The sequence below is a fragment of the Hydra vulgaris genome, chromosome 06 (assembly GCF_038396675.1).
Source record: "Hydra vulgaris chromosome 06, alternate assembly HydraT2T_AEP".
Taxonomy (NCBI): domain Eukaryota; kingdom Metazoa; phylum Cnidaria; class Hydrozoa; order Anthoathecata; family Hydridae; genus Hydra; species Hydra vulgaris.
Genome location: NC_088925.1, coordinates 16,117,107 through 16,132,500, shown reverse-complemented (window position 1 = coordinate 16,132,500; position 15,394 = coordinate 16,117,107). Strand labels below are relative to the sequence as shown.

At 24.3% G+C, this 15,394-nt stretch overlaps 1 protein-coding gene across 14 annotated transcripts in view; it reads left to right on the top strand.

The window, feature by feature from the left end:
• The window catches only part of LOC100201649 (prolyl endopeptidase FAP), a 104,805-nt gene that overhangs the window by 38,750 nt on the left and 50,661 nt on the right, over positions 1-15,394 (top strand). For all 14 annotated transcript variants that reach the window (XM_065799357.1, XM_065799346.1, XM_065799352.1 and 11 more), the window contains 7 exons: positions 2,576-2,667; positions 3,617-3,694; positions 4,533-4,585; positions 10,245-10,326; positions 10,939-11,068; positions 13,575-13,735; positions 13,922-14,034. In XM_065799357.1, coding sequence (XP_065655429.1) covers positions 2,576-2,667; positions 3,617-3,694; positions 4,533-4,585; positions 10,245-10,326; positions 10,939-11,068; positions 13,575-13,735; positions 13,922-14,034 — 709 coding nt within the window. The remainder of the gene's footprint in view (positions 1-2,575; positions 2,668-3,616; positions 3,695-4,532; positions 4,586-10,244; positions 10,327-10,938; positions 11,069-13,574; positions 13,736-13,921; positions 14,035-15,394) is intronic.

Below are 15,394 nucleotides of genomic sequence, written 5' to 3'. Positions count from 1 at the left end.
ATTTACAAAGGTGCTGCATGACACAAAGTTTAAATATTCTCAGTTTACTAAATCTTGTGTCTTATCTCAAAAGTGAAGTTTTAAAGACTTTTGGAAAATTTTTAACATTGTCATTAACTTAGTTGAAACTGAACTTTTCTTCTAATTTGACTTTTGAATCTATTTGCCTCATTCTACCTGTCATTCCAGAGAAATAGGTTAATTATAGATAATAGTCATAATAAGACAACCAAAATTACTCTGACTTCCATTTTAATTATCTTTTAATTAACCAATTTCTAATATCTTATCTTGAAGCTAATAATTTTTTTTTCTTCAATTTTTTATATCTCATTACCTTAAAACCTTAAAACTTTACTGGATAATGATTTTGTCTTAAGTATCTATCAATCAAGAAAAACACAAATGATGCAATGTTTTTTAGTAACAGAAACTTTTTTTTTTGCGTTTATATTACTTAGACATCTAAGTTTATGATTAATACATTCATATTACTAAGGCGTCTATAAATCTAATTGAATTGGATTACCAATTTATTTGTGAGTTAAATTGAATCTCTAATTATTATTATTTTTTTGCAAAGTAGTTATATAACTTTTGCTGGTATTTGTATAATAATAAAACAATAAAATAATCAAATATCAATAAAAGCCTTGTTGCAGAAAAAAAAATATTTTTTTTTGCATCTAAATTAATAACATTTTATTTTTAATTTAACAGTTCACTTGAATTAAGTTCTCTGGAAAACTACTTTACATTTGCACAGCTAATAAATTTGAGCTGACCACCTTACTATTAAAACAACAAAACAAATTGTTAAGTGTTATATAACTCTAGCTGGAGTTACCCGGCGATGCCCGGGCCAATATTTAAACTGGCTTACCTGATATCTGTACACAAAAATGGGCCCAAAAAATGGTCCCCCCTGACCCCGGGGTCAGGGGGCCCATTTTTGGGCCCCCTTGACCCCGGGGATCGGGGTACGAGGTCAAAACCCAGCTAAGAACCTTCTCCCCCTCGAGGACTACCCTCATGCCAAATTTCATCGAGATCGGTCCGGCGGTTTGGATTTCTATAGAGAACAAACAAACAAACACACACAAACACACATTGCCCTTTATATATATTAAGATTAAGATAAGATAAGATTAAGATAGCTGGAGTTACCCGGCGTTGCCCGGGCCAATATTTAAACTCGCTTACCTGATATCTGTACACAAAAATGGGCCCAAAAATGGTCCCAAAAAATGGTCCCTCTGACCCCAGGGGTCGGGGTACAGGGTCAAAACCCAGCTAAGAACCTTCTCCCCCTCGAGGACTACCCCCATGCCAAATTTCATTGAGATCGGTCCAGCGGTTTGGATTTCTATAGAGAACAAACAAACAAACACACACACATTGCCCTTTATATATATTAAGATATGGTAATTTGCTATATATCATATACGGTAAATTACTAAATACAATAGTTGCCCACATCAATTCTGGAAAAAAAAGCAATTTTTTAATGCTGGTGTACTTAGCCTAAAATATTAAAAGATAAACTTTTTACAAAAAAGTCACACAAAATAGACAAGTTGGTTTGACCATTGTATTTAGTTTTCATTCAAGTATTTGCTGCTTTTTCTTCACAACCACTTTATGGTTGTAGGTGAAGGAAGGAATAAAATTTTGATAAATATTATTTGTCAACAATACTTATTTCTCATCATCCAAACAAAAAAGTTTGAATGAAATCATTTTTCACTTGATTCTTTTTTTCATGGGCCTAATATTTTTATTTTTATTGCATAACAAATTTTTTAAACAAAAATTAAAAAATTATTTCTAAATTAAAACTTTTTCTAAAAATTGTAAAAACTATAATATATAACAATTTTTTTTTTATATTTTAATAATACTAGATCTTAAATACCTTTAAGATTGAAAATTAGGTCCTTAGCTTGGATCTTAAAATTCTCGACCATTTTTTTTATTGAATTCTGAACTTGTATGTTTTATAAATAATCTTACTCAATAATTTCATTTGCCTTGTTTTGCATGTAGAAAGTATTCTCAAAGTTATTACCTCTCTGAATAAGTTTTTACATTTGATAAGTTTTAATAACGAAAGTTTTTTTGTCTATTTCTAATTATATTTTACTTTTGTCTTCATTAAGGTCTGCTTTATAGTCTTGGTCTTATTTTGCAACACGTGATCTGTAATTTTTTGTTTTAGCATTGGTATTAATAAATTCTATTATATTTATATATCATATATATGCTTTGTAATCTTTTTTTAATTTACTTTTAATAAAAGTTCTGAAAAAGCTGATAAGTTAAAATCAAAACATTTATTGGTAAGTTATTCAAGTTAAAAAAAAAAAAAGATACTTAAAGTATATTTATTCATAAAGGTATTAATTATAAGTATATTTATTTATAAAGGAAAAAAGTAAAAGATACTTAAAGTATATTTACTTATAAGGGTGAAATATTAAAAAATAAATTTAAATGTTCGGTGTAACTTATAAGGTGTAAACACTTTTTTTTTTTTTATTCATCGCAATATGTAAACGCTTATAATTGTATATAGATCATGAGTATATTCATGAACAATCTGATGGCATCAGTTTATATGACATGGATGGCCCCAGTTTACATCCCATTATTAATGGAAAAGAAGCAGTAAGTAAATTTTTTTAGTTTTTTTTTCAATACTTGGTATAAAAAGAAAAAAATACGTGTTGTTTTAATAAGATTTTAATGAAATACCAATAAAGTTAAATTTTTTAAAGGATCCTAAAGTGCCAATACATATTTGCACTTTAGGATCCTAGATCCTTAGATTTGTTTTGATTTTTCATTTATTTCATAAATGAACATTTAGAAGAAATGTTAGAATTAAGTAAACTTACTTAAATTATTTATTAAATTGTTTATTTGCTATCTTGTTTTGGTTTTAAAGTCTAATATTAGTTTTATGACTCTGCAAAGTTTTTTATAAAAATATTTGGTTGATTACTGAATGTTTGTATTAACTGTAATGATTATTTAAATAATTTTATTTACACCCAAGCTTGAGTTTTCCTTTTTTAATTTGACTTTGGTGGTAATATGAAAATATTTTTATGAAAATTGCAATGCAAATTTTTATTCTATTAAACACTTAAAAAGTTTATTGTTGATTATCTGAATTTGATTATTGAATATTAGTGTTTTATTGTTGATTATCTGAAGTTGATTATTTGAATAATAGTGTTATTGTATATTGATTTGGTATTTTAAGTAGGATATTATTGGTTTTATTGAATTATGAAAAAAATATATAAATATATGCCTTTAATATTTTTATTTAAAAATTTGTTAGCTTTATTTAATTGATTGTTAACTATTTAAAAAAGCTTTTTATTATCTGTAAATTAAAAAGTACAATAATTTGGAGTCATACTTCCAAAATATTTAGAGTTGTTCTTATGAATACTAATAAATAACTGAATATATAAATAATAATAACTGAATATATAAATAATAATAACTGAATAAATAAATAAATGAAACTTGATATTATGTCATAAAAGTTGCATTGTTTCTACATCGTAAATATATTTCTTGCAAAATACATCTTTCTATTTAGCAAGAGAGTTTAATTGATAGAGTGAAGAAGTTTTCAGCAGATCGAAATTACTTTTTATTTTCAAACAAATCTGTTCATGTAAGTTTTGTACAATTTAATGATTAAATATTCTTTGAGTTTATATTTTTAGGATTCACAAGGCATGTATAAATGTAACAAATATCATACTTGTGTAAATGCTGCGTAAAATAACTAATACATAATTTTAAAACCTTGACATTACTTATTTTATTTAAGTAATGTTTAAAGTTTTTTAATTTCTCTCTCTTGGTTTATTAAAATTAAAACTGAAATTGGAAAAGGTTGTTTTAAGAATTAGACGAATATATGTTGTATAATACAATATACATTAAAGTATATTTAGGGATTTTAAGTTTTTTTTCTTTAGAGATTTTTTTTGTAATATTAAAATTTTTTTTTGCTTAAAATGAAATAATTTTGAAAAGAAATTATTTTATTTTAAGCAAAAAAAAAATTTAAATAAAACAAATGTTACTAATCTACAAAAAGTATTTTAATGATAAAAATACTTTTTGTAGATTAGTAATATTCAGTCATTTTTGCATCATTAAATATAAAACAACAACTGATTATTGCAACAAAAAAATATTATTTGTAAATAAGTTTTACAGTAAAAAAAATCAGCAAAAAATTTAATATAAAATTTATTACCTGTTATGAAATAAGTTTCCTTTACTAAACAAACTGTTACTGCAAAAAATGTCTCAAAATTTTTTTCAGTATAATCAAGTTATGTTTGCTAGTCAACACCAATATTAGGATATGGGCGATGTAAATGTGCATATCCTAAAATTAAAAATTCATATTGTTCACTTTACTATCACATTTGTGAATATTTTTTTTGTTTGCTGTGCTGAAATTTTATATTAACATGTCAAATTGTAATTTTTTTTAGCTTTACAGACATTCTTTCTATGCTGATTATTATGTTAAAGATTTGAAATCAGGGTGAGATTTGAACATAGAAATAAGTTCTGTAATTATTGTATTATTTTTGCAGAGTATTATGTTTATATTGGTTTGCCGAGTTTGGATAAATATATATATATATATATATATATATATATATATATATATATATATATATATATATATATATATATATATATATATATAGTATATATATATATATATATATATATATATTTATATATGTATATATATATATGTATATATATATATATATATATATATATATATATGTATATATATATATATGTATATATATATATATATGTATATATATATATATATATGTTTATGTATATATATATATATATATATGTTTATGTATATATATATATATATATATGTTTATGTATATATATATATATATATATATATATATATATATATATATATATATATATGTATATAAATATGTATATATATATATATATATATATATATATATATATATATATATATATATATATATATATATATATATATATATATATATATTAATTTAATATAAAATTTATTATAAAATTTATTACAAAATTTATTACCTGTTATGAAATAAGTTTCTTTTACTAAACAAACTGTTACTGCAAAAAATGTCTCAAAATTTTTTTCAGTATAATCATGTTATGTTTGCTAGTCAACACCAATATTAGGATATGGGCGATTAAATGTGCATATCCTAAAATTAAAAATTCATATTGTTCACTTTACAATAATTTTATTTACAATAATGTTATTAAACAGGATAAATCTTAGTAGGAGGTTGTCTTTATTGCGGCAGGAGTCAAACAGGTCTAGGAAAACTACGATCGCACGCTCACTGCACTGGTTGCTTCGGGCATTGTTGATTGGAGATATGCATGTTTTCCATTGGTTTTGCAAGCATCTGAGACCTTTTAAATAGTTATTCAGCACTTTAGATAGTTCATTAAAATTTTCAGCGTGGAACAATTGACTGCGAAATCAGTGGTAGACCCACGAGTAGGATTTTTACGCAGCCTGTTGCAGGTTTCAGGCATCAGAATAGACACAAGAAGGGCTAAAATGGTTTGAGAGTTTCAGCGTGCATTGCTGATGTTTGTTTGGGGTTACTCATTAGTGAATCTCATTCATCTCAGTAACAAAACTTAATATTGTCTCTCTAGCCACCTGTTATTCTCATTTTTACCGCTGCTGAAAGCTGATTATAATTAATCATAGTTGCACATCAAGTCCTTCACAAAGAAGTATTCAGTGTTTAGTGATTTAGTCAATCCATTGAGCTCATAGTACTTGACAATGCAAAGAATGCAATCCAGCGCATGGTGTTGGAAACTCATGAACTTGGGTTTGTGTTAACCTTTCTTCTCAAACATTTGGTGCTGCCAAACAACAGCGCCTATCTTCTTGCCATTATTTACAGTTGCTATATCGTTAAAAGGACTTCATAATGCATTCCTCTAACACATAGTGAGTTTCTTCTGTAATTGTTAAAGCTTTCCCATCTTTCAATTTAAGCACAGGGGCTGGGATTTCGATGCTCTCACCAGAGGCATTAGCAGATTTGTCAGTGAAATAACCAACCTGGCCTTTGCACAATTTTGTTTAAATTGTGCAAAGGCCAGGTTGGTTATTTCATTTTTAATTTGCAGTTTATACAGGTTTATTTCATTTTCCTAATTTGCTGTTTATACAGGTTCTTGTTCTCTTTGCAAAACTGTTCATTCAATGCACTAAAGTTTTGTATCTTTCTGCAGTGCTCGTATTCTTTCAAAAGTTTTTATAATTTTGCACAAATGACTTGATCAGATACATGTGGAAAGTTCAATGCTCCATAGGGCTTAAAGCTTAACAAAAATCTGGCGCATGAGACTCCTTTCACTCAAGGATGCTTCGTAAATTGCCACTTTGCCTCTTTGTGATGGCTCTTGAAACTAGATTATGTTTTAACACAAAGAAGAAGTAAGAAACTTGGATAAAGAACTATGTTCTTTATCCAAGTTTCTTACTTCTTCTTTGTGTTAAAAGAGCTCTTTTTAAACAACATGTTACATTCTACTCACCAACTTACCATGTTACATTCTACTCACCATGTTACATTCTACTCACCAACAAACAGAAAAAGCGTAAATGTTATTACTTTATTACTTATATTACTACAAGGCCTTATATTACTAGTTATTACTTTCTATGTATTTTTTTATTAACCTATTCTTTCGTCACTTCCTATTTGTTTTTTAGTATGACTTGTTATTCTTATAATAGTTTCTGTTGTATTTTTGTAATTAAATTAATAGTTTGTACACAGATTATTACATTTTGTGTTGGTGTTGAAAAAATCACCTATATAGGTATTTAAACAAATTTAAAAATTAAACTTCAACTGAAGATGACTATTGATAGTCGAAACATGTATTGTTTTGTTTAGAATTAATAAAATGGTTTTATTAAGTAAAAAGTTTGTTTTTTAAAATATATATATATATGTATATATATATATATATATATATATATATATATATATATATATATATATATATATATATATATATATATATATATATATATATATATATATATCTATATATATGTGGGTGTGGAGGGTATATATATACATATATGTATATCTCTATATATACATATATGTATATATATATACCCTCCACACCCATGCAAATTAGTTTTCACGAGTGAAATAAAGCCCGTGCAAAATATAATTTTTTTGGTAAAAATAAAGTTAAATATTTTTAGGTTTTTGTTTAGTTATTTTTAAAAAACTCCTTAAATGATGTAATTTTGTAAAACTGTTTGTTTTACTAGTTAAAAAATGAAACTATTTCATTCAGGATATGCTAAAAAAATTATGAAAAGATAATTTTTGAATGTTCTGATGTAAAAAAAAAAAAAAAAATCGAACAAGTTGTTTCAAACAGCTATAACTGTTCCATATTATTCTGTGCTATGTTAAAAGATAAATAATTAACATTTTAAATGCAGGCATATGCATGTGTTGCAAAAGAATTTAACATATAATAGTCTGAATTTTCAGTATTCTTTTGAAATTTGTAAACTTATACAATAGGAACTGTTAGATAATAAAGACAATGTCTTTTTTGTATAAACACACATTTTGCTTAATTGGTTGATAAACTAGTTTGTCATACTTTAGAGTTGTTTAAAGAAGTGTATATTTCTCTGTATACTTCCCTGTTAACTTCCTGTTGTTTTTGAAAAAGGTGGCAGTTTATTTAATATACTAGTATATAACTTGTTATTAAAAATCGAATATCTTATTTATTTATCAACAGACTGCTAATCGATTTTTATAGTATAAATTGAGTGCTGATATAAAGTTATCAAGTTATTCAGGTTATCAATCATAAAACGATTATCTCAACTTTACAAGTATCCAACTATTCGAAGTTTAATTACCAAAGTCTTTATAATTGATTTGTCACTCTCCTACTTGTTAATAAAGCAGTTGTAGAAATTTTTATATATGATGACATTTTTATTCACAAGGAAGAAGATAAATGAATGAACTTTTATAATAATACAATTAAGATCATTCATTTTTATAAAACAACTTTATGATGTATAACAGTTTTTTATATATTGTTGTTTTATTAGAACGATCGATAATATTTTAACATATGAATATTGTTTTTGCAAAATATAAAGGTTTTTTTTTACCACCAAAACACTAATTTGTACATTATCAGCACTGATTTGTTTGAACTGCTTTGTTTACTTGGTAATACATGTCAGCTTTCACCCGTTTAGTCAAATTTCCTTGACAAAAACTGTCAAAGATTTTAGCTTTATTCGTATTTGCGGTACATATGCGGTAGTGGTGTAGTGGTAGAGCGCTCGCTTCGTAATATGCGGTAACATATGCGGTAATATGCGGTAATATGCTTCGTAATATATAATATAATATCGGTAATATGCGGTATTATGCAGTAATATGCTTCGTAATATGCGGTAACATATGCGGTAGTGGTAGAGCGCTCGCTTCGTAAGCGAGAGGTTCGGAGTTCGATTCCCACCACGTCCCTGGTAGTACCGCGCTCAACTTGTTTCTCCGCGCAGCGGCCTTGTTCATCAAGGTTCGTGTTTCGGAGTTATAGAGGTGAGAGAGGGTTATAACCACTATTAAGTAGCCTCCTCATCTGTAGTGGCCTTCTTAGCCTTGAGGAGGTGAATTATTAAAAAAAAAAAAAAAAAAAAAAAAAAATTTCAGGTTGAAAGAGTGTTTGGTGAAATATCAAAGATTTTTGAAACTATTTTGTTTGTTTTTCCTTTCTCTAATTCCATTAGAGCTTTCTATTTCCACTTTGAATTGTCTTCTTTAAACAGTCTATTTGATGCCATGTGTTTTTTTAAACAGAAAATAATTCACACAAATCATTTTTCAAAAACTCAAAACATTTGAAATATGAAAAAATAGTTTGACGGTTTAACAAGCTTTTTACATGTCAGAAGTTAAAAAAGTTTGGTTTACAGAGAGAATCTTACTGACGGGTCTAAAAAATCTATTTGAATTGTGGAGGTTTTGGAATTCTAGAGATTCAAATTATAGAAAGTTGAATGTAAGAGTTTCTTAAGCACATTTTATGGTGACTTTGTATTTAATCGAATTATGGAGGTTTTCGAATTCAAAAGATTTGAATTAGAGAGATTGTACTGTATTTAATATTTAATTTGAATTAAGAAATTTTTTAAACGGAAAGTTGAAAAAATTTTTATTTAACTATCTGTTATTATTTTACAATTGCAGTAAAAATATTTTTTACAGCAGTTCATTACTGCTTAATATTTTCCACATAAACTGTTTCAAAAGACTGCAAATATTCCAAATGTAAAAAGTTTTGGAAGCAACTTAAATAGCTGTTGTTAAATTAGTCATTTTGTACGTAAAATGCAAACGGCATAATGCTTTCAAGGTCTGATATATACTTTAAGTTGCTCTTATTATTTCGAGAATAAATTATTTAATAATGAATACCAATAAATAATGATGTAAAGGAACTAGAAACAGCTTTACTTTTATTATAAAATAAAATAAAATAGAAGATTTATGTGAAAAAAAAAATTAAATCCAAATTTAAATGTTAATCTTTGTGTCAAATCTTCTTCAAACTAACAAAATAACTTTATATGGAAATACTCTTAAAAGGAAATTTAACCAAACCTTATAAAAACATGATAGAAAATGTTTGCTTATTATTTTGCACATTAGAAATGACAAAAGAATTACTGTTAACTAAATATTCAGAACAAACTTAAATGTTCAGCTCTAGCTGCAATTGAACTGTTCAAATAAGACACTATGTTCACACAACTGTTATAAATATATTTTATAATAATAAACAATCAATTTTAAATGGAAAGTTTCGAAAAGATGAAGTAGAAGTCTTTAAAAATCGACTCAAAAAACAAACTTGTTATATTTATTGTTTGCTATAGATGCACAATTGTTTGGATTCTGGGTTTTTAATTTTTGTTTGGATTTGCTTAACCATAGCTGTTATCCTTTTCTAAAGCTAATTTATCGTGGACCATGTTTTGCTATTCATTATATTTTTTGATAAAAATGTTTTATAAAGTGTTTAAAACAGTATAGTTTTTAGTTTCAAAGCACAATGATTATTTTATTTAGAATAATACGAAGAATAAAGCCACCTACTAATGAAGGTGATCAAATTCGATATGCTAGCTGGTCTACAAATGGAAGTGCCCTTGTATGATCTTTTTCTTTCTTTAAACTTACAAAAACTTATTAAATAAAAGTATTATGCTATAACTGCCCTGATAAGAAAAAAAAACAGTATCCATAAAATATTCATCCTGCACAATTTGCAATATATTAAATTTTCATATGCAAACCATACAAACTTTTAAAATTTGTTTGTTTTGTGGTTGTCTATTATTGAGTTTTAATGTTATAAAATAAAATTTTGTTTTTTGTTTTTTGGTTTAATTAACTGAAAAATGCAGCAAGATTAATATTTTACAGATACTATGTTCTTTTTTATCAAGGCAGATAATTAGGAAAGAGTTAGAAAATAATATCTTGTTTAAAGTTTATTTAGTTATGATTGTTTAGTTTCGAAGAAGGTTAATGACATGAAAACAACATTTATAAGACACGGATAAAATAAATATTGGTGTCTACAAATATTTTTTTTATGTCAAGAGGAATTGTAAAAATGATAACAAACAAGTTGAAGTTTATCTAACTCAAGATCTCCCTTAAAAGACTAAATTTTAGTTTTTTTTATGTCAGTAATGTTTTATTTTACTTACATAGTTACAAATTTTCTAATAAAACTTAAATTTTTTTTAATTTTTAGGTGTTTGTTTATAAAAGTAATATTTACTTTATTCCCACAATGGATACGCTTCAAATGCAATATTATCAAATAACTAAAGACGGTGAAACAAATACAATATTCAATGGTGTACCTGATTGGGTATATGAAGGTTAAATTTTGAAAATAAATTTTTAATAAAAAATATAAATAATTTTAAATGTAGAATATTAATAAATGCAAATATTATTAAATGCAGATTTAGACGTAAATAATATGTCATTGATGACATCATGTTGAAATAGCCATCTGCTTCAATAGATTTAAATTGATTAAAAATTTGGGTAGAAATCTGAATCAGTAGATATAAATTTTGTGTGGTTATCTCAAATATATTCACCTCCTAAGGCCCAGAGGGCCGCCATATTTGAGATAAGTATTTATTTTTTAAATTTTTTGTGTTTTACAATTATTCAACACTATAAATTTGAAACACAAACCTTAGCAAACAAGGCTACTACTCCGAGAGTCAAGTTAAAATAAACATTTCATATCAATTGATGCATTTTAAACATTGTAAGGAGAGGGCGCACACCTTATCTATACCATGCATATAATATTTTATTTCGAGAGCTTGGCCATGGCTCTTTGAATGTTTTAGTAACTTGTGCATTTTAAAAATACACTGAAAAAAGCTAACTAAACTAAAAAGAAAATTAGAAATAAAGAAACCATAAACTGAAAAGAGAAATGAATACTTAGCTAATGATAAAATAAACAAAAGATAAACCAGAAAAAAAAAAAAACATTAAAAAATAATTTTTTTCTAATTTAAAAGTCAAACTTAATTGTCTCACTGAATAGTTCAAAGGTAATAATTTATTCCTATAATACAGTGGCAGCGTAGGAGTTAATTAATTTACTTTAATGGAGACATGAGTATTAGTTTCATATTTCGGCAGGTTTATATCCTTATAAATGATCTTTTTTTAATTATATTTTATTTACTTAGTAGTTATTAGAAAATATCAATGTTTTTTATTTTTTTTATTAAGTTTTAAAGTAATTAAGTTTAGATAAAATAATTTTAAAATTTCAATCTTTTCTAAAGTCTATGAAGTGAAACACTTTAAAGTTAAAACAAGAGACACACATTTTATATTTATAGTTTTATTTTTTTAAGTATATCTTTGGTCTATAGTTTTATTGTAAAGATATATTTTCTTTTTTTCAGTTTTTGAATTATTTTTTTTTCAAATTTGTTTTAAGTTTAGTTTGTTTTTTTGAGACCGTTTATATATGTATACATGTATAAGTATGAATATATGTATGTTATATGTAAATATATATGTAGGCATATATGTATGTTATGTATGTATATGTATATATATGTACATATAATATATACATATATATATATATATATATATATATATATCAATATATAATATATACATATATATATCAATATATAATATATACATATATATGTAATATATACATATATATATATACATATATAATATATATATATATATATATATATATATATATATATATATATATATATATATATATATATATATATATATATATATATATATATATATAGAAATACACATATATGTGTGTATATATATGTGTATATATATATATATATGTATATATATTAACATATATACACTTATATATGTATTTATATATATATATATATTTATATATGTGTTATACACTTATATATGTATTTATATATATATATATATATATATATATATATATATATATATATATATATATATATTTATATATGTGTATACACTTATATATGTATTGTAAGTATATACATATGTATGCATATATGTATGCTATTATGTATATATATATATGTATATGTATATGTAGTATATTTATATATAGAAACATATATATATATATAATATATATATATATATATATATATATATATATATATATATATATATATATATATATATATATATATATATTTATATATACATCATAATTAAATAATGTTCAAATTCTCTTAATTAAAATTATAGAATAAAAAACGAATTACTTACTTAAGTAAATATCATTCTTTATTCTTTTAATATTTTAATTTAAAGAGTTATGCTGTTTGTTTTATAGAACCAGATGGTTTTATTATTTCTTTTTTTCTTCAATTTCTTTGTTATAGTTAAAAATAAGTCACACAAAGGCCTTTTGTTTATTTCAGTAGTTTTATAATTTAAGCCTCACAATATCAAATTAAACCCTTCTCCACTCTATTGGAAAAAATGTTTATATTTTTTTATATATGTGAAAAAAGTATATAATAAAAAATTGTAATTTTTTTAATTTCCTTTTTGATAATTTTTTATTCTTTTTTTTTTGCTCAGAAATTAAAATGAAAAAGTTTTTAAAATGTTAAAGTTATAACTTTTTAAAATTATCTTTACAAAAACTTTTGTAAATTCACATTTATAAATTATATAATTCAAACATTAAAACTCCATTATAAGATCATTAAGAATATTTTATAAACAATAAAAAAGATGATTTATCTAAACTTTTTGATCTTAACTTAATCCAGTATACTTATCTGTCTAATAATGTAGTTGGAGCCAATCAATAACTTCATACTATAAAAGGTAATCAAAATGAAATATTTTTTTTAGAGGAGATTCTTGCATCTACTCATGCACTAGAGTTTTCTGCTGATGGCAGATATATGGCCTATGTTAATTTTAATGCAACAAGTGTTCCCTACTACAAGTTTCCTCGCTATGGCTCTCAAGATGATTCTTACACAGTAATAGAGAAGATTGCTTATCCAAAGGTAAAAAAGTTATAATCTGAAACCAGGGATGGGTAAAGTAGCTGAGGCTAGGATACCTAAAAGTAGTTAGGGCCTTTTTACTTTAAAAAATTGCTTTTGTTATATTTGCCAAGTCAAATTTATATTATCTTTATAACTCTGTTGTTCAAAAACATTTTTCAACATATAGTTTTTTTTTTTTTTTAGGCTGGTTATCCTAACCCATTAATCAAGATTATGATTGTGGATTTGCAATCAGTTGTAAAATTTATTTTAACAGAAAAGGTTGTTCTTGCACCACCAATCGAAATATCTACTGGGTAAAAACTTTTTTTTAATAGTTGGTGTTAAAATGTTCCCAATGGTCTTAGTAACACAAATTTTATTCTAAGTAACACATGTTTCATCCATATCAAAAGGCATCTTTAGGTATAAAATGATTTCTGCATAAATAAGAATTTGTTTAGCGCCATTCAAAATTTTTACATATTGTTTTATTAACAAGGGTTTCTAGTGATGCATAATTAAAAAAATAAAATATAAATTAATTACATAGGTTATAAAGGTAAGAAATAAAATAAAAGTAGAAAATAAGTAATTGAAGTTTTAATTTTTTTTGTGTGGATTTTATAGGTGATATGATGGAGTACGTCTATATTGTTATTACTATAATATAGCTCTTTACTTGTGTGTTAAGTCAATTTTTTTTCAAATAAATAAAATGCCTTTAATCATATTTTGAAGAAGCTTGATCTAAAACAAATGAGTCGGAGATTGTTAAGTTTTTATATTTTAAAGATGCTAAGAGATATTTGTAGATAACAGAGGCTACATCAGAGTTTAAATGTTCAGATACATATTTTCTGATTTTAAATGTTCAGATACATATTTTCTGATTTTAAATGTTCTTTTTACATATTTTCTGATTTTAATTTAATATAAATCACATTACAGCTAGGGAATATAAATTTAAATACAACATGTGATTTTAAATGATGAGGTTATGGATCTTTTAATAAAAGGATACTGCTTACTTTGAAAGTTGTGAAAACATGTATAGAGAGGTTTTAGAATCAATTTTTTAACTGAAAAATATTTTTGTGTCAAGTGAGTTACATTTTTTCAATGTCTAGACAAAAGCTAACCAAATTATTATTAATTTTAAATATCAATGAGAGAACTAGTCCAAACTTATATCTAATACTAGTAACAAGTATATAAATAGCTTTTTAATTCGTTTTTGTTGTTGTTTTTTTTACAGTTTTTTAAATATTTTTTTACTTTTTTATCACTTTCTTAATGAAATTCTTATACCGGTCATTTAAACATATAAAGATTATTTAAAAATTCTTATACTGGTCATTTGAATATCATCATAGAACATTGTTCATTTGAACATATAAAGTTTATTTAAAAGTAATTGTCAAAACATTTTAAAAAGATCTTTAATTACAAACTTTTTTACCTTAAACAACACTCACAAAAACGTAACAATGAATATATATATATATATATATATATATATATATATATATATATATATATATATATATATATATATATATATATATATATATATATATATATATATATATATATATTTATTTATTATTTCATAATAATGTAATACTTATTGAGAATTTTAATATGCTTTAATAAGTATTACATAATGATTTCAGG